We start from the raw sequence: 22,433 nt of genomic DNA, 5'->3' as shown, positions 1-22,433 counted from the left end.
TATTCAGTTGTCCGTCACGTCTTCATTTAAGATTTTAAATCCGTGCTTTAAAACCCCATATTAATTTTAAAAACTCTTTCCAGGAGAAAATCTTGCCGCTACTCAGCTATTTTCAAATGCCCCTGGTTGTTTTTGGGGGCAGGGTATTTTTTCGTAAATTGAACATAAATGACTGTAAATATATAGGCACGGTAGCCTATGCTAGTAGAGATGCTGAAAGAGCGAAAAAGAACAAAACCGGAAGTGCTTCTGGGGATTGTCCTCTCAAACCTGCTCGGGTCTCTGCGCCGTCGTCCAAGAATGGCCGCTGCTGCAGCAGGAATAAACAAGCAGGGCGCCGTAGCGACGATGGAGCCCTGTATCCGACACGGGAGAGGAGCTAATGGGAGCACGGTTAAGGTTGTAATGTTGTCACTGCAATCTTAGATCCAACTACATGTCGATCGGTGGTGTTTGGCTATTTTGTTATGTTGAGCGAATGACCGACATCAGGCTTGCCTCTGACGCTTTTGATTTTGGGCGAACGCTGCTGCGTTGGCGTCGTTGGCAGGAGGATGTCAGAGCTTTATTTTATAGATCGGACCAGAGTCATGTGTAAACACTGTTTCACAAGACGATCTTTTTTTTTTAGCGCTGCATTATAAACTTAGACTGGTGCACGTTGACATGGCTGGTATTTGTGCCCGCATCATGCTAGCAGATGAGCTGGCTGGTCTTCCGTCGGTAATTGGCGTCAGTGCTAGCTGTTGTTCACTGCTGCAGCTCCTCTGTGAGGGAGCCCAGCTCAGAGTGTGATCGTGTCAGAAGATGCTTTTCGTACTGCTTTCAATGTATTCACTTAAAGATCACTGAAAGTAGAAATCAGAAGTGTTATCCAGCTGTAACGCTACAGGTCAAGATGACTGCATCCGACTAGTTATTGTTCTGTCTGAGACCTTATAGAGCATCTCTCTGCAGTAACCCAGAAGCATCTGTACCCTCCTGTGATCGGGTGCTTTAATACTGGTATTGGTTTATTTGCAGGTGCTGGAATGTGGTGTTTGTGAGGATGTCTTCTCTCTCCAGGGGGACAAGGTCCCTCGTCTTCTGCTCTGCGGCCACACAGTGTGCCATGACTGTCTAACCCGGTTGCCCCTCCATGGCAGAGCGGTCCGCTGCCCCTTTGACAGGCAGGTCACTGAGCTGGGTGAGTGATGTCATCACGCTTTCCAGCATCGTGTATATAGCGGACACTATATGTGTAATACCTGCTATATAAATCGTTGTAAGTGAAATTCAGTGGCTGAATCCTGAGACTGATCGTTCTTCTAAAAACAAGAGCATAAAAGAGCTTTCAAAACCAACTAAGAACCTTAGAACAACATCCTGTGATCTTCACATTTCTCTTTATTTGACTTCATGCAAGCCCCATTAAAAAAGAGACTTTTACCCAGAAGTTGTGAAAAATTGAAGTTGTCTTTATTACAGAAAACATTATTCTTGCTGCAGAAATCCATCATCCAGTTGAGGCTAAGGGTGTTTTTGAGGGCATGGAGCTCTACAGTACTTGCATTATTTGCCTTTCAAAGTGAGTTTGCTTTCTTCACATTTGCTTAGGGGACTCTGGAGTTTGGGGTCTAAAGAAAAACTTTGCTCTGCTTGAACTCTTGGAGAGACTCCAGAATGGAGCGACTAACCAGTCAGGAATGGCAGAGGACGCCTTGAAAGGCATGGGAGAAGTAAGGCAGCTATGATTTTACTGATAAGAGATGTGTCACCTTCACACCTTCTGCATGCTTTATCCTCAATCCATCTTTTTATAAACTAGTGTATAATTCGCTGCGACGAGGATGAGAGCCACACAGCCTCCATGTACTGTACCGTGTGTGCCACCCACCTGTGTGGCGAGTGCTCTCAGCTCACCCACTCCACTCGCACACTGGCCAAACACCGGCGGGTGCCACTGGCTGATAAGCCCCACGAGAAGACCTTGTGCCCTCAGCATCAGGTCCATGCCATCGAGTTTGTCTGCCTGGAGGAAGCTTGTCAGTCCGGGCCCCTCATGTGCTGTGTATGTAAGGAGTACGGCAAGCACCAGGGCCATAAGGTAGCTGGAAAACTTGTTCCCATATTAGATATAGTCACTGAAAAAGATATGGTTATATATATATGTTATATTGCCCTATTTTCCCTAACAGCATGCTGTTCTTGAGACTGAAGCCAATCAGATTCGTGCATCCATTCTGGACATGGCCCACTGTATCCGAACCTTCACAGAGGAGGTGTCCGAGTACTCGAGGAAGTTGGTGGGCATCGTGCAGCAGATAGAAGGTGGCGAGCAGATAGTTGAGGATGGAGTAGGCATGGCACACACTGAACATGTAAGACAAAGGGCTTCTTAATAAAACACGAATGATCATGCTTCTGTTTTGGCTCTTAGATCTTTCCCATGTGTGCTTCAGGTCCCCGGCACAGCAGAGAGCGCCCGCTCCTGCGTCCGAGCTTACTTTGCAGATCTGCACGAGACCCTGTGTCGGCAGGAGGAGATGGCGCTGAGCGTGGTGGACGCCCATGTAAGGGAGAGGCTCATCTGGCTGAGGCAGCAGCAGGAGGATATGACCATCCTGCTGTCTCAGGTGTCCACCGCCTGCCTGCACTGTGAGAAAACACTTCAGCAGGTAGGAGATGTGAGGAGTACTGGTGAGTTTAGGAACTTGTTTCTTTCTTTTCCTCACCCCAATTAAGATCAAAGCTGTGGTGATTTTGGGGAAATGCTTGCGTAATGCCGTTAAAGGTGTGATGTGCGTTGCTTCTTTTGTCTTTTAGGACGACTGCAGAGTTGTTCTGGCAAAGCAGGAGATCAACTGTTTGCTGGAGACGCTTCAGAAGCAGCAACACCAGTTCACTGAGCTGGCAGATCACATTCAGCTGGATGCCGGCATCCCAGTCACCTTCACTAAAGTACACGCTGTCGCTGCTCATAGAAATTTGCTTCTGTAAACCAAATGTGTCGCAAAAAATGGAAAGGCCTTGGGTTTTCCTATAAATGTAGTAATGACACTGAAAATGTCTTTTCAGGACAACAGGGTCCACATTGGTCCAAAGATGGAGATCCGCGTAGTGACTCTGGGGCTCGATGGCGCTGGAAAAACCACCATCCTATTCAAGCTGAAACAAGACGAGTTCATGCAGCCCATCCCAACCATTGGTAAATGCACTTGCAGTTTAATGGTTCACAGAGTCACTTTAGAGTCAGGATAATACAAGTCTTTCTTTTTTTATATATATATATTATCCTATATAAAGCTTGCTTTTGATCTTTGTCCAAGGTTTCAATGTGGAGACGGTTGAATATAAGAACCTAAAATTCACCATCTGGGATGTGGGTGGGAAGCACAAGCTCAGACCCCTCTGGAAACACTATTATCTAAACACTCAAGGTATGTTTTGTGCTTTCTGTGCTTTGGATATTTATAGCATGTTCTTGGATTTAACTAGTACTTTTGTGTGACTTGGACCACTGACAGGTGAAGTGAATAACTTGGAGCATCTAGTTAAATGCACAGTTTAGCTGGGAAATCTTGGCTTTGTGTGTATTTCACTTTGACGCTCACAGACGGTATATAAAAGACAAATGTAGTCACGGTGCCCATTGGGTCCAGTTTTAAGGCAGAAGTGAGGTCCAGCAGAGAGCTGATTGCAGGTGGTGTGGATACCCAAGTTTGTGAGGCGATGTAGGATTTTTAAAGTCATTCAATACTGTATTTGCATCTGCTGAAAACCTCTGGGAGTTTTAATCTTGGTAACACTGACTTTAATAGCAAGGTCAGTGGTCAACTTTCAGAAAATAGCATATGATTTTCAAACATCCATTTATCCATCTGCTAGGTGTCTAAAGGTTTAGCACTGGTGACCACCAGTATTTTTTGAATGAAGCTCTGGAGATAGTGGATATACTTGACAAAAGATGTTGAAGATGGAGCTGTCAGCAGGGGGTATATAGGAAGTTCACAGAGAACACTCATAGATGTAGTGAAAGATGACAGGGTTAAACTGACAGAGGAGGATGCTAGGGTAGGGTGACATGGCAGATGATCCCCTGTGGCGACCCCTAAAGGGAGTAGCCAATAGGAGTTCTCTACAGATTGACTCAATTTCATAGGCAGGCTCAAGGGTGTGGTGCCAGTGAGAGGTCAAATGCACTGTGATGTAAGGAAACACCAGCAAATGGAAAAAAAAAACTGTCCAAAAACACACAACCGAAATGAAAATAAACACAACAAAATATCTTTACGGCGACAATAATGTGACTGAACAGCTGCAGAAGTGACAGAAACCAAAGCATGTGTAGGGTTGAAACGAAACACATGTAAAAGAAGGGGAAGATTCATCAGTGATTTGAGGGAGAAAATGTTGCATTGTAGTGTTTGTTACAATCACATAACTCACATAATACTCTCGATACATGTTTGCTATTAGCCGTTTGCTGTCACTTTCGCAGCAGTTCCATCACATTATCGTCTCCCCAAAAACACTTCCGTTTAGTTTTGTGATTTAAAGAAAAAAGTTAATTCTTTTATTGATTGATTTTTGGTGTGAGCTTTGCACAATTTGTTTCTATTTCCATTGTGTCTTATTGAAATTATGTTTTGTGAGCTTTTGTAGCGTTTTTCTCGTTGCTTGTGTTTTGTAAGTTCCAGTTTGTTTGACCTCTTAGGGCCAACGTAAAAGTGGCTATTTGAGTTACTTCAGTTTTTTGAAGCTCTGAGTTTGCTTCATTTTTCAGCCCTATAAACTGCTGCTTTGTGCCAGCTTCTTAAACATTTTTTAACAATTCCTCCTGCCACAGTCTAAAAACTGTTCCGGTATGGCTCCGGGCATACAACAAAGAGCATAAGGCACTGACCGAGAATCCAAACTCCCCAGATCCCTATCCAATCAAAGGTCTGTGGAACAAGCCTGATCCATGGTGGCCCTATCTCCCCACCCAAAAGATCCTAGCTAATGTCCCAGTGCATGATTCCACAGACACTGGGACTGTATCTGACTGTTCAGAGCTGTAGGACTTACAGTGTATTAGTGTGTGATTTTACTGTTTCCCTCGATCAGTGTATGTTGACTTTAAGGTTTCTGAGAAACATTTGATCCCTATCATGTCACTAAAGCATTGCAGGTTTGAAGGAAAAATCATTGTTGTTCATGAGTAAATAGACCTTTGCTTGCCAGACAAGCTTTTTGACTCCGTGCATTAAAAAAAAAAAAAAAAGAGTAATTGATTGGCTTTTTTTGTCATCTTTTTCGCAGCCATCTACTTCTAACCCACAGTACTGTGTAAAGTGATGGAATCATTAACGTTGTTACACTGTATCCTCTGCAGACCTGAAATATCTCCGGGAAATGTCAAGGCAATCCATCAGATAGTTGACATTTATGGTACAGACTGAACCATAAATGTCAACCTCTTTGTGGTGTGAGCGGAAAAGTCAGAGGATCACCAATGTCAGCCGGTTTCATCCTTCGGGATCCATGCATATCAAACCAAAAAAAAAGAACGGCTGACAGTGGCCACTGATGGGTTAAGGGAAATCACGGCACACCACAGAGTGAGTGGTCAGACAACAGACCACAATAGTCTAGAGGTACTAGTAAAAGAGAGATTTTTTTTATTTTTTATTTCAAATTCCTGGCGGGGTCTAAAGAGATGTCTTTGTTGCACCTTCAATCTGTGTGTGGTTTCAGCACAGGGAGGGAATTAAACAAAGTTAGAAAAATATACCAAAATAAACCCATCGGTTACATTGGCTAAATGAGAAACAGGTTGATTTACAGCCTCACTAAACTGTGAGGCCACACAGCGTGGTTCTGGCTAACAGCAAAGCAAACCCTCATTTATCTTGCAAAATTTAACATATTCCAGCTATCATGAGTTTATTAACTTTAAAGTGTAGGCATGTGAAAGGCTTGTCGTTTACTTTAAAATAAATTGAGGACAATACAAGCACACTGACTGAAGTACATCAAGCATGGGTTCTGTTCAGAAGGAAGAATACCAGACACATTCACTTGGTCTTAACATAATCTACAAATAACCTTTGATTTATATATTAGAGAGCTCCACATTTTTTGTCTTGGACTCTACTGAAGTAGCTTTGTGCTTGACTCACAGTTTAAAATAATCCTTATTTTATGAGGTGCGGTGATGGGCCTCAGGAAGTTTTAGCTGTTTTCCTTTAAGCAGGCTTTATTGTGATCAGCTGCCCCTCAGGAACAAGATTTACCCCTCACCCACCTGCATAGCATGTGGCCATTTTTCAAACCTTTGTGGATATTGTGTTTTTACTTGATTTGTTTTTGTTTTACATTGGTTGCTTTCCATTTTTCATTTTAGGTTTTACCTTTTTGGGCTTTTAGTACATAGGACAGTAAAGACAGGAAAATGAGCTCTTACAGGTTGGCTAAATGATGCCCATGTCAGGCGGGGTCCCTGTATAATAGGCTGACTTGGTGCCAGATGTGATTAAAAAAACATAGAAGCACAGAAGCCTGTAGACAACTGTGCTGTTAGGTGCTAAGCTAAACTGTCCACAAATTCAAGTGAACAGCTCTGTCACCAGGCGCTTTGTTGCCAACATTTCAGTTGTTCACTGGCATACAAACAGTTGCATTACTGTCCTGTTGCTGGTGTTTAGTAGCAATACTTTCATCCTGGGAAGTAGCAATAGTTTCCCAGAGAGTTTGTAGTGCGGAGATCTGGTGGAAGTGTATTCCAAAGTCTTACGGGTAGGTTCTGTGTCCCATGGTAGTCGGGTGAGCAGGTATAACAGACAAAAGAGAAAATGAAAAAGAGCAGAGTGGACAAAAGGGTGAATACGTATGGAAAAGATCAGATAAATATGGAAGAGCGAGGTTATGAAGGGCTTCGAAAGTAAGAAGGAGGATCTTAAAATTGATTTGTAGGTGAACTGGAAGCCAATGGAGCTGTTTAAGAACTGTTGTTATATGTTCAGTGGATCTAATTCTGGATACAATACGAACAGCTGAATTTTGAATTAACTGCAGTTTATGGAGAGATTTATGAGGTAGACCATAGAGAAGAGAATTATAATAATATAAACAAGATGTGACAAGAGCATTGATAAGTATGGCGGTAAAGTGGTGCTGTTTGGAGAAAGTGAGGGATGCCCAGGGATGCCCAGGCTTATTGCATGTTTGGGCCGTCTTGACATCCACTCATGAGTGTATCCACTGTGCGGCTTTTCCATGCAAACTACTCCACTGCAGGCTAGCTTGCCAGGCTAACCTGTTGGGCAGCAACCTTTTGCTGTGTGAGGCTGCTACAGCACAAGGAGAAATTGTGATGCGCAATGATTTGGCCACAATGCTGTGCAGAGACAGACCCTCAGCCCATCGCTACTGCTTTCCCGTTGCTGGAGGTCCACGGAGTATGTGAGGGTTTCCCCCCCTGCTGATGTCACCCTGGGAGGTGATGCTAATGAAGTCTGAACTTTTAGCTCATAGGAAATATTTGAATTTATTTTTGTCACATTTATACGAGCATCACCCTTCACAGCATTTGTATGATGGAAGAAAGGGAAAGGCATCATAGGTCTGCTTTAACAGTAAACCAGATGTAGACAGAAGCCGCAATCTAACTGTTCTGAACTGAGCCTACTATGACTGCACTGGGGAGAAAGCACCTACTGCTCTTAACAGAAGAGGGGTGGTGTCAGCCTTTTAGTGCTACATGTACAAAACGTTGTACCCATAGCCATAGTTGTTGTCAGTCTTGATGAGAAAGGCGTACAGACCACTATTGGTAAATCTCTTTCTTTCAACTCTCATATTTGTGCAGCGGTGGTGTTTGTGATTGACAGCTGCCACCGGGACAGACTCATGGAGGCCCACAGTGAGCTGGCCAAACTGCTGACAGAGAAGGAGCTGCGAGATGCCTTGCTGCTCATCTTTGCAAATAAACAGGTAGTGTAAAGAAAAAAAAAAGACACGTAATCTTGATTAAGCTCAGATGCCAGGTTGCCTCACCTGTCCACTTTACAGGACGTTCCCGGCGCTGTGTCTGTGGAGGAGATGACGGAGCTGCTAAGTCTGCACAAGCTGTGCTGTGGGAGGAGCTGGCACATTCAGGGCTGTGACGCCCGCAGCGGGATGGGCCTCCACGAGGGGCTGGATTGGCTCTCCAGACAGCTGGTAGCTGCCGGCGTCCTGGACGTCGCCTAAATGCCGCCTCCCTCCACATGCGGACTCTTTTCACTCTCCCCCCCAACCCCCTGAAATCTGAACACAAACCCCCAGCCTCTGAGCCTGGTTCATCAGTTCTCCAAAAACTTTTTAACATGAGCTTCACTACAAGGCTGCAGCTTTAAACCCGACTTCTCCACCTTTCCATCTCTGAGCACCATTGTCGGCAAAGAAAACAAAAGACGTATATATCTTCTCTAGCTTCGTAATATGGGAACTACAAATATGTCTTCAAGCCTGCCCTTCCTGCTACTCCCGACCTCTGAGAAATAGTCACTGGACCTAAATCCTGAGTTGAGACTACATCCTCCCATCCTGCTTTATGCCTTCATGTGGCTTACACACTTCATTTTTTCTTCATAGTTTAGGTGATGAGCTGTTTATCTGGCATTTATAGCTTTTGAACTTAGGTCCAGTTAAATGTTAGACATGCTCCTTGTGCCCTGACAAAGTGAACTGTGTCTGTTTTTTCTACCCCACATGTTAACTCACCATAACCCTCCAAATATGTGACCTTGAACTGAACTAAATGCACACCGGTCCATGTTGTGATGATAGTATCATTTATGTATGCTTTTTAGTGCGCTTCAAATCGTCCTGTTTAGTCCCCTTTCAGTTTATTCCAGTACACTTGCAGGTTAAGTGAGATGGAACAGAAACATTGCTATGGTGTAAAGGGGACCTCTTATGCACACTTTCAGCTCCATAATTTTAGTCTTGGATTAAATTTGGAGTAGCTTTGCATGATTCTCAAATCAGAATACTACATAGTCATCTTATACTGGGGCTTTGGTGACAGTCTGCCCCACCACTTGGACTTTGCTCCAAAGTAAGGTTTCAAAAAGCTTTTTATTCCCCCATGGAAGTTCTAGTTATTCCACTTCCTTCCATAGATTTCAATTCAGGATTCTTTGGCTGCCACACGTCTGCAACAAGCTGTTTTCTTCTGATTCACACCCTTACACATTACACAACTGTATGCCTGCCATGACCATATTAGGATATCCTCTCACGCTGGCATCATAAAGAGCCAAACTTATTATAATGTCACCAATAACATACAAATAGCAGAAAGGAAGGAAAAGCATAATAGGTCTACTTTAAATGAACACAGTGGCTTCAAGCAGTCTAATGTTCAGATTTTGCCTGGTCATCTACCGTGAGCAATAGCAGCTGATTTTTTTCTTTGGATCTTTGTGTGCAAAGTTTTTTGTTTTGTTTTTAAGAGTGTGAACATATTTAAAAGCCACAGCTGGTAAGGTTTGATTTGAATGTAGTGTTTTCTGTTACTAAGCAACTGTTTACTGAGCTCACTGATGAGCGGGACGAGCAGACTTTACTTTGATACAAGCTGTTGTGGGTTAAAAAAAAAAAAAAATCAGAGTTTTTAAATGCACCGACTCTGCCTCCGTTTTGTTGAGCGTACTGCACGCAGAATCTGTCGACTGCACTCGTCTGCCGCCTCGCTCCAGTTTCCATTTGAAAGCAGATGAACCACCTGCTGTTTCTTAAGTAGACTATGAGTGTTAACCTCAGTGCGAAAGAAAAAAAAAAGTCGTGAAAATATTCCTCTATCCTACACAAGTTTTCTTTTATGTTTTTGTTTTTCTGGAGTGCTTTTAAGATGGTACACCGGTAATCAGCCTTCAGTAATTCTGTAATGTGAAAGTAGTGAAACGTTAAACCTAACACTTACACTTGTCTTGTTATTGAGGAACCATCATTTAAGTTTGATCTTTATTCATTGCTATGTAATGTTAACTATTTGTACTTATGTATAAAAATATTTAAACAACTACAAAAAGAAAAATGCACGTGTGAAAAGCCTTGACGCATAGTTTGCGACATCATTTCAATTTGTTTTGGGGTTTTTTGGAAACGTAGAAGCACAAAGTGCATTGAAACCTTTGTTACCAGTGGACTTGAATATGGCTTTTGTAAATTATACATAATGTGATGCTCTATAATAAATTTATTCGACTGGTAAAGTGACTGATAGTTAAAAAACACCTCAAGATGAACATTCAAAGCACTTCTTACTACAAATATTCTTCACACAGCACTTGTCTCTATCATTTTCTCTCTCTCTCACACACACACGCACACACACGCACACACACATCGGGGCAACTCAGGGTTCAGCATCTTGCCCGATGATACTTCGACATGTAAACTGGAGACACTCTTATAACAACATTTGGTCTTCTTTAATAAATCGCTGTACATTACATGACAAAGGCATACAATTACTTTATGGTGATGTTAATAATGCTGATGTCTTCATATGGCTTGTCAGTCTTCGGGTTGACTTTGGCATTGGAGATCCTCTGGACTGCCTCCATGCCTTTAGTGCACCTCCCAAACACAGTGTGCTTGTTGTCAAGCCAGGGCTGCAGAAAAACAGAAGCACATAAAGAAATTAAAAAAAAAATAAAATCACACATATGTTGATCTTATAAGCACTTGTTGTCCATTGCTGACCGAGGTCATTATCCTTAACTAAATAAAAAGCATTTTAGTTAAATAAAAGGCAAAAAGCAAGACATTTGAAAAACACAACTAAGTTAAACGAGGGTGGTGCAGAGGTTAGCACCGTCAAATCGAGAGGGCTTGGATTCAGCATCTGGGTGGAGCCTTCTTGTATGCTGTTTGCACACTCTCTCCGGGTACTCTGGCTTCATCCCACAGTCCAAAAATATGTATGTCTTACCTAACAGTACTGCCATCCTTGTTTACACCTTGGTTACTCTAACTCTCTTTTCTGTCTTCTTCTAATGTCCATACAACTTCAACCACTGCTTGCATCATCACCAAAACTCCTTCCATTGGATTCCACAGCCGTCCTTCAGCAGCTCCACCGACTTCTGGTAGATTTGATTACAAGATTTTGCTCCTCGCATTTAAGGAGATTCACAACCTCACTCCACAGTACCTCTCTGAGCTGCTGCCATTTGCACTCTCAGGTCTTCTTTCTATTTCAGAGTCCCTCCTTCCCATTTAAATACCATATAGAGCCTTCAACTGTTAAGCAGCTAAGAAAATGCACGGATGGATAGAACTAACCCCAAACTAACCAAATTTAAGTCTTAGTCAGATCAAATCTGTCAACACAACCTGCAAAATGAGGCTTTGGTGCACATTTATCGAGACTTAGGTGGATTTTTTGTTTCTGCATTAAACCAATGCTGAAACTATGTTATAAGTGCAAACCTTCTCAAGCATACACCAGTAACTACTCAATAACCTGCCCTGCTCTTCTGACAACTGTAGCTACATGTGGTTTGGTTCAGCCTGCAATGTCATTGTTTACTCCTATTCATGTCTGGTAAATATTTTCTCCCCATACTTTTAAATTGACTGGAAGAGATTTGCTAACTAGAGTTTTGGCACCAAAACTGCAAAGCAAGACGGGTATAAATGCTGATTACCCATTATGTGTAGTAAGCTCTGCATAGAGTCAACACAGAATCTTTATCCTGAGAAAAAATCCCCCATATAACAACAAAAAGACTCAAACTAACAATTCATAAAAAGTCAATTGAAAACTATATAAAAAACAAACAAACTCAAAATTAAAAAAAGAGAATTACTATAGTTTTGTTTTATCTCAAACTTCACCCCCCATTTAGAATAATTTGCGTATTAAACCGTGAGTCTGGCTCATGTAGTGATGTTGTGGATTTTGAAAACTTTGGTAAATGTGTTGCACCAGGTCTGTGTAGGCTTCCGTTACACTCTGAGTGCCTGACAGTATTCGTGTTTACTGTTGCCATGTTACACAGAAACAGAATGAAACCCAACACTCTGCTTGGTCATTTACATGTAACGTTACAAGATTGCTGACACTGATGCTGTTCCAGGAGCGACACCAGACTTTGCTGAATCCTGCATTTTCTGCTGCATTGCAAACGGTGTGTTAATATAAATTAAAAATGACTTCATCTGTAGTTATGGTGAAAGGAAAGTGCACAGGAATTTTTAAGGTTTTACATATCAAGATGTAATAAAACATTATCTAGGTGTTATGAGCACTTCGGTAAATACAACCTTTCAACATTTCAAGCAGGTTGAGGTGTGGACTTTGGGTGGTCCATGGAAACACCTTGATTCTTTTCTTTTTAGTCATTCTGTAGTAGGTTTGCCACTGTGCTTGAGATCATTTGCCTGTTGCACAACCCACTTTCACTTTAGCTGTCAGACAGATGGCTTCACATTTGACTCTAGAATAACTTTGGTTTACACAGAAGTTTCACAGTCAAGTGAATGGCTGAAAGATGCCCAGGTCTAACCATCACCTCACCAATTACATGTTTAGGAGCTGATGTGAGCGGTTTGCGCTGCCATGCCATTTGGTTTCACCAAACCTGACACATTATGACCATAAGTCCTGAGATTTGTTAAATGAATATGAGACAGTGTCATATTTTGTTCTTCGTCTGCGGTTGTTTTGAGCTAATTTACCCAATTACCTAAATTCTTTTTATTATGACCTGTTAAATAAAATCTTAGAGCCAATAAAGGGTGTAATTTATATAATCTTCTTTTTACCATAATTCTAATTATAAGTTTGAAACGGTAATATCACCATCTTACATGTAGCTGTCGTACTTTTTCAGAAAAGTAAATTGACATCTTATTCACACGATGATAAAATACACGTCTGAAAGTGGTTTTAGTTGGGCTACTTACAGTGGGTACCACGGTGATAAAAAACTGTGAGCCATTGGTGCCCGGGCCTCCGTTTGCCATGCTAAGTGTGTATGGGCGGTCGTGTCTCAGCGTGGCGTGGAACTCGTCTTCAAACTCCCCTCCCCAGATGCTCTCTCCTCCCATGCCTGTTCCTGTGGGGTCTCCAGTCTGAATCATGAAGCCCTGTCAACGACAAAGAGAAAAACACTCAGAGCCAGAATCCCACAGTTGATCGCCAAGCTTCATAAAGAAAAAGGACAACGTACCTTGATCACTCTGTGGAATATGTGGCCATTGTAGTATCCATTCCTGCTGTGGACGCAGAAGTTCTCCACAGTTTTGGGGCATCTAAAACCAAAGAGAGGAAAAGTTCTGTTCCTGTCTTCTAAAGTGAAAGGAGGAGCCAAAAGCATTCACACTGAGGACTTACTCCACAGGGAAAAGCTTGATGTGGATGTCTCCCATAGTGGTGTGGATGATGGCACTGTCAGACACTCTCTTGGGGCCCTCGGCCTGCGTGGCGGCCATCACCTCTTCTTTTGAGGGCTTCTCGTTAAAGATGTCTCTGTCGGAATCGGCGCTCTTGGTATCCTCTGGTTCTCTCTTCGAAAACTTCAAAAAGAGACGACAAAAAACTTATAGTAAGATAGGAAAAAATGCAGCGCTGTCACTTTGAAATGAATGCCTTTCTGTCTCACCAAGTAAAAGCGGTTCTTCTTAAAAGCACTACAGAAGATGGTTGGGTCAGGCTCTACGTTCTGTAAGGCAGGGTTGTCAGAAGCTTTCATCTCCACAGTGGGTGCCACTTGCATGGCCTTTGCAACACCTTGGAACAAACTCAGCTGAACCACACGGATGTTCTCCAGCTTCCCAAGGATCCGCACACATCTAGAAAACAAGAAACACAGGGCTCGGGAGTTATATGTCTATATAACTCTGTATGTGACGTTATCACATTTGATTTCATTAGTTTGTATACTACAATTAAAATACTCGTTTACATCTCTTAAACATTATTTTATTACGAAACACAACTGTGATTCAGTCTCCACCTTCATTTGTGAGCATACCTGTTAGTTTCCACATTGATGACCTTGATGCCCAGCATGGTCCCATACAGAACAAAGTGGCCAGTCTCATCAAAGATGATGTTTGCCAGCCGGATACCATCCACCTTCTCTAGTTCTCTCTCCACAGCCATCCGCCTCCCAAACTCCATGTCAGGAAGCTGCTGTCTCATCTGCTGCAGCTCTGTGAACATCTAAGACACATATAGCAGCTGTGATTGGTGTGCAAAATTCATAACGCTAGCAATGATCCAGGCTGAAAGGTGAATGGCAGGTTACCGTTAATGATTCATCAAACACTCGCATTAGTTTTCCTGTTAGGAATCGGAAGATCCTGACTTTCCTATCAGAAGCGATGGTGGCCATCTTCTTCCCATCGGGGGAAAAGGCAAGGCTGGTGGGATAGGTTTTGTGTTTTGCAAATTCATACAAGTCAGTGTCCGTTTTGTATTCCCAATCCACATGTTTGGGGAACTTGAATTCATTTGGAAGGCCTGTCCAGTACTCCAGCATTCCCGCTTTGTCAGCAGACACAATGACTCGAAACTTGGGATTCAGGCGGATTTGGGAAAGCGGTGCGGAGTGCATTTTGTCAAAGACATGGAGGGGGTCGTTGCCTCCCCTGCCATCATAGATGAAGATTTTCCCTGTGGACTTTTCTGAGCAGGCTACTGTGCAGATGGCATCCCCAGGATTATAGATCCACTCAGACTGGCCTGGATGAAAGCTACATATAGACAGATCACAGTAGAGAAACCAATCAAATTAAAGGAGAACTTGCACTCCAAATCTATCAGCAGTAAAAACATTATTGTGTCTGGCCAGAAAATCTTCATTTAGACTCACCCCAACTTCAGCATATTGATCATGTCAAAATTGACCACGTCAAATACTTTCATGGCCTGATCATCACCAACGGAACAGAAAAGGGCCCCTTCCGCACTGACCGCAATGCTTTCTATCACACCTGGGCAAAAAGCAAGAACAGTGTTTATACACATCCTTTTCACTCATTAAAGACATGTTATATTATAAGATACAATGCACTGGGTCTCCATAACTTCCTCTCAGTCCAGTGCCACTAAGAATGTTAAAAAGAAGTTATCACAAATTAAGTTCATACCGAGATGACTTCGAAAGTGTTTGACAAACTCTATCCCCTCGTCCTCCTTCTTCTTCCAAAATTTGACATGGCCATCCTGGCTGGCAGTGAGGATGAAGTCTGACCTGAAACAGCACAATGTTATGGCGTTATTTCAGGTTCAGCCCACTTTTCCCATCCACATCCCATCTACTGATGGAGTTAGACAATCTTTATCTGAAGTAAAGAGAAAATAAAAAAATCAGGATTGCGAATATGGATGCATCAAAGTTTTTCTTTGTTTGCCTGATTTGTTTTGGGGGGGGTTGTCATTCAATTTATGCCAGGGAAACAGATAATAATACAATAATACACTTTCAGGCTAAAAGTGATAAGACCCAACAGATAAATGTTAGCCATTACTGATAAAATGTCATCTTACAAGCTTACAGGTCAACAGCAAACAACACAGCTTATATCAGCTGATGGAACTTCATTGTTATTACAGATACAGCACTCAGTGGCTTTTCAAACAAACAATGAACAGACACAACCAACTAATAACATGTAATACAGCCTGCAAGGTTCCTCTATAAACAGAAGGCTGCAGGAAATTGGTATGCCTTGTCACTGGAATGATAGAAAATACATCAATAATAATTATTAAAACGGCTGCCCACTCTTAAATGAAAGAATTACTAAATTCTGGTGCTTCGTTTAGATTTCCCAGGTGATGGTATCATACACGTCACCATTTTAGGTTGACTTTCACGTTGGCACAAGCATGAATGCTAACACTGGATCAGCACAAAGAAAATCCTGGAATATGAAGTATGCTGGCAATACTAATAATTGATAGTTTAGGCATTTTAACATTGCATCGCTTTTATTAAGGTGGTTTAATAAGCTGGATGTAAGCGAGTAGTGCTGTAAAGTGGAAACGCTTCCTCACGTATAAAGGAACGTTTCCTTGTAGCTGCTGACTTACTTTGTACAAACTAAGTGTGTGATGACGTCCCTGTGCATATAGCTCCGTTCATACATTGCAGCCGACGGGAGGTTGTCCAGATAGACACGCTCGTACTCGAGTACTGAGAGAAACAAACACACACAGAAGTTAACGGACGGCGTTTGGCGCTTTATTAGCAGTGATTAGAGAGCAGTCGCAAAAAGCTGCCAGTGTGCCGAATGAACAGCCAGAATCCCACCTTTCCTTTTCTTTGCCTTTGTGGCTTCGCTTGGCATGGGTCCAACCCACTCGGCATCTTCTTCGTCCCCATCCCCATCATGATCATCATCTACTTTGCGCTTCAGTTCCACATTCTTTTCAGTAGCCGCCATTGCCGTGATCGCCCGTGTGGTCCTTCCGTAAATACAGTACTTCCGTTCAGCGCCTAAATCTCTGATTTCTTTGTGCAGTTGTTTTTGTTTCAAGTCTAAGTTGCTAAAATTCTACAATTATTAATTATAAACAACATGTTATGTGTCTCACCTTTTCTCAAGAATGCATAATTATTAGGATTAATGAGATTACGCTGTAATTACACGGAACTTGTTGTTTCCAGAGGGGCTGTTGTGATAGCGCACTAGGAGCGATCCAAAAATCTGTTTCTCGGGGTGAAGTACCGAGCTAGTTTTGGATTGTTTTGTCATCAACACTCTCGGAGTTTGATTCACGTGCGAATAAAAGCTTTTTATATATTTTATGGAAACAGAAAAAAAACAAATTAAGTGACGTTCTTTGAAAAAAACGGAACAGAAAATCAATAATTAAACCGAAACCCCCTATGTTCTCGGAAGTAAACAATCAACTCATGTATCGCCAATATGGCTGTAAAGAGTGAAATGTGAAATGTATCACATTTAAAGTTACCTACTGTAACAAACTTTACTATCTGTATTTTCGAGGAACCCAAAGTTCAGATCGTGTGAGAATATATTTTTTATTCTGCTAACAAAACACAGAAACGTAGCGGCAGGATGAGCAACATTTACATTCAAGAGCCACCAACAAATGGGAAGGTAAGCGCCCGTTTACAATTTGAACTTCAGTTTTTTCGTGCATAATGTTGCGGATTTGTAGGCACCATTAGCTAGCCACTCCTAACACTGTTTAGCTCTGAATGTATAATTTCGTGGTCTTTTCGCAGGTCCTGTTAAAGACAACAGCAGGTGATATTGACATTGAGTTGTGGTCCAAGGAGGCTCCTAAAGCATGCAGGAACTTCGTGCAGCTGTGCATGGAAGGTAAGAATTCACCAAGGAAGTGCAGAAACCACTGGAGAACAACGTCAAATTCAGTTTGCGCTAAATTAGGCCGAATTATTCCAGGCGTGCCCTTAAAATATATTGGTTTGGTAAAACTAGCCTCTTTAAGCATTAGGCCATGCGCGTGTAAGTGTCATATTTTTATCTTATTTTGAAGATTATTGATGGACTAAATGTGAGTAAATGTTGAGTCTTAGCCATCGTTACTTATATAATTCTTGTAAGCAGAGAAATGGCTGTTATGAGTGTACATAAGACTTTATTTAATCCCAGAAACTATATTCAGCTGAGCACTGTCTTTATTTAAATGTCCTTGTTGGCTCAGATTTCTTGAGGGAACTGTTGTTGCCTTATTGTTTATTTAGTATACAGTATGTCTTGATCTTCTAGGTTATTATGATGGTACAGTGTTCCACAGAGTGGTGCCTGATTTCATCGTTCAGGGGGGAGATCCTACTGGGACAGGGGCAGGCGGAGAGTCCATCTATGGCCGACCATTCAAGGTGAGGCTGCTTTTCTTCTCATTTTATTTTTAATTCTGAAGTGGATTTCTAATTCCTATGAGCAGGTGACACTAAAATACGATGTCTTCTAAACTTTCTTTCGCCTTTCAGGATGAGTTTCACTCTAGGTTGCGCTTCAATCGGAGGGGTTTGGTTGCCATGGCAAATGCAGGGCCACATGACAATGGCAGTCAGTTTTTTCTCACCTTGGGACGTGCAGATGAACTCAACAATAAACATACCATATTTGGCAAGGTAAATCTGTAAGAACATGATGACTTATTCTCTATCTGTATTCATGATTGAATGCTGTCTTCAATGAATATATGAATATACCAAGATGAGTGGCGTTTTCCCCAGGCAGGATGTGCTAAGAGTGTGCCTGACCATTTCTATTTTCTGCAATCCCCACTCCAGGTCACTGGAGACACCGTGTATAACATGCTCAGATTAGCAGAAGTTGAGTGTGATGGTGAGGAAAGACCTCTGAATCCTCACAAGATCAAATCTGCTGAGGTATTTTAGTTCATTCTATTTTACCTGCTCAGCAATATGTTTATCTAGCTTCTGTAATTTAAGCTTTTCTTTTTGTCTGTCCTAGGTGTTACATTCTCCATTTGATGACATCATACCTCGTGAAATAAAGAAACTCAAAAAGGAAAAGGATAAAGAAGAGACGAAGAAATCACAGTCAAAAGCCACAAAGTGAGTGCTCGGCCTTCATCTGTCTTTCTGATTGAAACAAGATCAAGACTGTACCCAGGAGCACCTGCATTTTTGTACATAAGGGAATATATTATGCTTATTTCCATATCTATATATAGATATATATTTTCTTGCACTTTACTAGAGTAGCTTTGCATGATTCACAGTGTAAAATATTACTCATTTGTCTTATACTGAGTCTTATACTGGACCTTGGTCTATGGTTCATCATTTATGTAAAAAAGGTTGAACCTTTAAGGTAACCCATTCTATATGCCAATGTTTTTAGTTACCCCCAGTGTTGTTGCTCCTTTAGCTTATCACCTGCCAGAAGACTACAGAGGTCATAGACCACAAAGTTATTCTGAAGTGAAATCAAGTGTTTACAAACAGTGAAAGTGTCCACTGTAGCTGCTGTTTATGCTTCTCATACACCGATCAGGCATAACACTGACAGTGGTCACACTGATTATCTCTTCATCATGGCACATGTTAGTAGGTGAGATATGTTAGGCAGAAAATTAACTTTTTCCCCCCAATTGATGTTAGAAGCAGGAAAAATATGCAGTGGTCAGTGTCATTGGCGGCCTGGCTTATAAGGCTTATTGAGGCGCGAGTGATGGCTGGCCCGTGTTTCAATCCAACAGTTGAGATACTGTAGCTCAAACTGCCAAAAATGTATTGCTGTTTCTGATAGAATCACAATACACTGTACAGTTGTGTATGCATAGGCACAGACCAGTCAGCATGCCCATGCTGACCCCTGTCCACCACAGAAAGCACCAAGCAGTAGTACTGAACTACAGAGCAATGGAAGAAGGTGGCCTGGTCTGATGAATTACGTGGATGTGCATCGTTTACCTGCCTTACACCTACAATCAGGCCTGTTTCATTTTTCAAAAATGGTGTGAGGACAAGAAGCACAACAGTGAGTTTTAAGTGTTGACTTGGCATCCAAATTCTATTTAGAGGATCTGTTGCTAGCATCATGGTGCCAGATACCATAGCACACCTTCAGCAGTCTTGTCGAGTCAGGGACCGACACAATATTAGGCAGGTGGCCATAATGCCTGATTGGTGTATGTGCTGTTATCCCTGATCTTTGGTGTTTTGTGTATATGTTGGTGTTAAAATGTTAGAAAACAATATATTCACACAGATTGCTTAGGTCAGTATGAAACCTCTGCTTTTGGTCTCTTGGCACCTAGGGATTTATTGTACCTGTGCTAACATCATTATTATTATTATTATTTGAAACTTTGGCTCTGGTTTATACACTATATGGACAAAAGTGTCTGGCTACTTACACGCTACATCTACAGGAGCTGATCGGCCATTGAAACCCATGCCACGAAGCCAGTAGCACGTCATAATTGTGCTGATGTGAGGCTGAGAACTCTGTAGTTTCTAGGTCAGCAGAGCATTGATGATTACATGCATTGTGCCTCAGCATCTCAGTAACTTTATATGGTCTGCCACGCTGTGATTGAGTTGCTGTGGTTTCTAAAGCTTTCCTCTTTGGAATAATGCCACTTACAATTGATCATGGAATATCTTGGATGGAAGAAATTTCACAAACTAACTTGCTGATCCTAATTCAGGTCTATGCTCCGTGTCATGAAGCTTTTTAGAGCGACCATTCTTTCACAAATGTTGTGAAGGCAGACTGCATGGCTTACATACACCTGAGGCAATGTGACTTAAAACACCTGAATGCAAAGATTGGCAGGTCCAGTATATTTGGCCTCTCTTTGAAGAACCTGAATGATAGCCTGAACTAGAGGTAAAAAGTTTAATAGGTCCTCTTTAAACTCATTACTGTTTGCTACATGTTTAATTTATTTTTAGTGCCAATAATGTTATTGATAAAGATTTATAACAATAGGTTATTTCCCTGCAATTACCCATGTTGGTGTGTTTTGTAGGAATTTCAGTCTTTTATCATTTGGAGAGGAAGCTGAAGAAGATGAGGAGATGGTGAACCAAGTCAGCCAGGTACTGGATCATAAAACCATTATATGTGGGCACCTCTGACATGTACTCTTGTGCCACTCACACATCATAACTAGGTGTATATTAGAAATATTAAAAATTTTCAAAAAGTACATAGACATGTAAATAACTGTTGTCTGGGCATTTTTCTTTTCTTTTTTTAAATAGACATTCAAGGGAAAAAGCAAAAGCAGCCATGACCTTTTGAAAGATGATCCCAGACTGAGCTCTGTTCCAGCAGTTGATAAGTAATTCATTAATAGTTATAAAACTATTTTAATTTCCTTTTTAAATTTGAATTATTAAAAAGTCTGAACCTATGTTTGCTCTGCTCACAGGGGTAAGAAGAAAAAAGCATCTGCATCTGGTGATGCAGCTTTGGTAAGTCTTTTAGATTTTCCTCCATTTGCACTCAGAGGCGAAGTATCAGCGTTAAGTGTTTGATGTGTTTCTCCAGTCAGGTGACGAGGCTGACGATGATGTTGAGGACGACATGGACACAGATGAGGAATATGACTCGGAGAAGAAAGAGAAGATCAGAGAGCTCATAAGTAAAAAGCTAAAGAAGGAAAAGGGTGGAGAGAAAGTGGCAGAGCCCATTGAAGAGGAGCAAGAAAAAAAGATGAGCCGCAGGTATGTTTTTTTTCCTTGGTTGTTTGTTTGGTTTTTTGCAACCCTGCTGCAAATAAATTAAACTAAACTACTAGAAAATTTTAAAACGTAGCTACTGCATAATGATCTCTCTGAAATTATGTATTTTGAAAAATTTTACCACTAAAAGCTGTTGTGTATAGTTAAAATTACATGGCTGCTAAAAACAAAAAAAATAGTATTTCATAGTTTTTTCAGCAGCGTCTTATGGTTGTTGTTGAACTTGTAATGTGGTGTGACATCCTGGTGGGGGAGCTATTGGACTATGTAATATATAGATGATGCTAAACCTTACCTATTGCTGATTGTTATTGTAACTTTTATTTTTCTGACAAGGAAAATATTTAGTAAGTCCAAGAGACAAAATGTTACTTTTCAGTGTTCATAGCTGCATATTTTTTTCTTTTTTCAATTAGGTAATTGTTAGTCTGAGATTCCTAAAGACATAGCAGTGCAACACAATGATAAACAACAATTTGAAACCCACAAATTTCATTCAGATGTGATAAATAAAAGCACCAAATTTCAGTTTATGAGAAGCAGGAAATGGTAAACCTTTAGCATCTTTACTAGAAAAATGTCATTGTTTTAGCTCCACCTTGACCTAATCTTGAAATTTCATGACAACAAGAACAAATTCAAGAGAGATGAGAAGGATTTGTATAATATTTTAACAGCTCAGTGGCCTAGACACAGTAGAAACAATCATTAGCTCGTATTAATTAGTGCCTCTCTGCAGCAGCAAATCCTCTTGAACAGTCATGCTACAGTTTCTCTGATGCAGTCGTGGTTGGATTGCTGGAGGACTTTGTTGTACAAATTAATGTATATTTAACAATTTAGATTTGGTGTTACTTGTTCGTGAGCTATTTTAGATTGTCATCCTTTAGTGCCACCCTTACAGCCACTTTGATGCTGCCTTGCTCACCATACTGGAAAGAAGGTTTCCAGACTGAGGCACTTGAGGCATGTAGGGAGGAGTGGTTCATACCTTGGCGTCACTATTTGAAACTTTAGTCATGTTTAATTTGAGCACCCACCATTGTAACTATATATGTCACAGAAGATAAGAAAATGCATAATAGATACCCCTTTTTAAGTCATTAGTAGCAAAACATTTATCTTTAACAGGCATATATTAACTGGATTTATTTAAAATATTCCTCAGATGTATTTAAGCATTCTAATGTGAGAGATTTCTAACCTGAAATAGATGGAGAACCTTAATCTTTATTCGATTTT

The 22,433-nt window shown here is 41.3% G+C and overlaps 3 protein-coding genes across 3 annotated transcripts in view; 2 read left to right on the top strand and 1 right to left on the bottom strand.

Annotated features, from left to right (window-relative positions):
• The first annotated feature begins 56 nt into the window (after positions 1-56).
• trim23 (tripartite motif containing 23) lies at positions 57-10,223 on the top strand. The gene is made up of 11 exons (XM_082540750.1): positions 57-399; positions 1,024-1,186; positions 1,597-1,718; positions 1,808-2,086; positions 2,178-2,360; positions 2,442-2,657; positions 2,806-2,940; positions 3,058-3,187; positions 3,309-3,419; positions 7,832-7,956; positions 8,035-10,223. Exons 1-11 carry the CDS (start codon positions 199-201, stop codon positions 8,212-8,214), a joined length of 1,845 nt encoding a protein of 614 aa, XP_082396876.1. The 5' UTR covers positions 57-198; the 3' UTR covers positions 8,215-10,223.
• Positions 10,224-10,420: 197 nt separating this feature from the next.
• ppwd1 (peptidylprolyl isomerase domain and WD repeat containing 1) lies at positions 10,421-16,449 on the bottom strand. Its single transcript, XM_082540749.1, has 11 exons — positions 16,281-16,449; positions 16,061-16,163; positions 15,115-15,218; positions 14,838-14,958; positions 14,271-14,718; positions 13,995-14,185; positions 13,623-13,812; positions 13,355-13,536; positions 13,191-13,272; positions 12,925-13,107; positions 10,421-10,625 (listed from the first exon to the last, which is right to left on the bottom strand). Exons 1-11 carry the CDS (start codon positions 16,411-16,413, stop codon positions 10,482-10,484), a joined length of 1,881 nt encoding a protein of 626 aa, XP_082396875.1. The 5' UTR covers positions 16,414-16,449; the 3' UTR covers positions 10,421-10,481.
• A 225-nt stretch (positions 16,450-16,674) lies between these two features.
• cwc27 (CWC27 spliceosome associated cyclophilin) overlaps positions 16,675-22,433 on the top strand; it is a 33,332-nt gene continuing 27,573 nt past the window's right edge. Inside the window, exons 1-10 of the mRNA XM_082540751.1 lie at positions 16,675-17,094; positions 17,223-17,319; positions 17,731-17,843; positions 17,955-18,098; positions 18,261-18,359; positions 18,445-18,548; positions 20,474-20,543; positions 20,709-20,788; positions 20,879-20,921; positions 20,998-21,173. Of these exons, the coding sequence (XP_082396877.1) occupies positions 17,053-17,094; positions 17,223-17,319; positions 17,731-17,843; positions 17,955-18,098; positions 18,261-18,359; positions 18,445-18,548; positions 20,474-20,543; positions 20,709-20,788; positions 20,879-20,921; positions 20,998-21,173 (968 nt within the window). The 5' untranslated portion in view covers positions 16,675-17,052. The remainder of the gene's footprint in view (positions 17,095-17,222; positions 17,320-17,730; positions 17,844-17,954; positions 18,099-18,260; positions 18,360-18,444; positions 18,549-20,473; positions 20,544-20,708; positions 20,789-20,878; positions 20,922-20,997; positions 21,174-22,433) is intronic.

Source organism: Aulonocara stuartgranti, assembly GCF_965226115.1.
Source record: "Aulonocara stuartgranti genome assembly, chromosome: 7".
Taxonomy (NCBI): Eukaryota; Metazoa; Chordata; class Actinopteri; order Cichliformes; family Cichlidae; genus Aulonocara; species Aulonocara stuartgranti.
The sequence above is the reverse complement of the archived record's forward strand: the minus strand, read 5'-3'. Positions and strand labels throughout refer to the sequence as shown.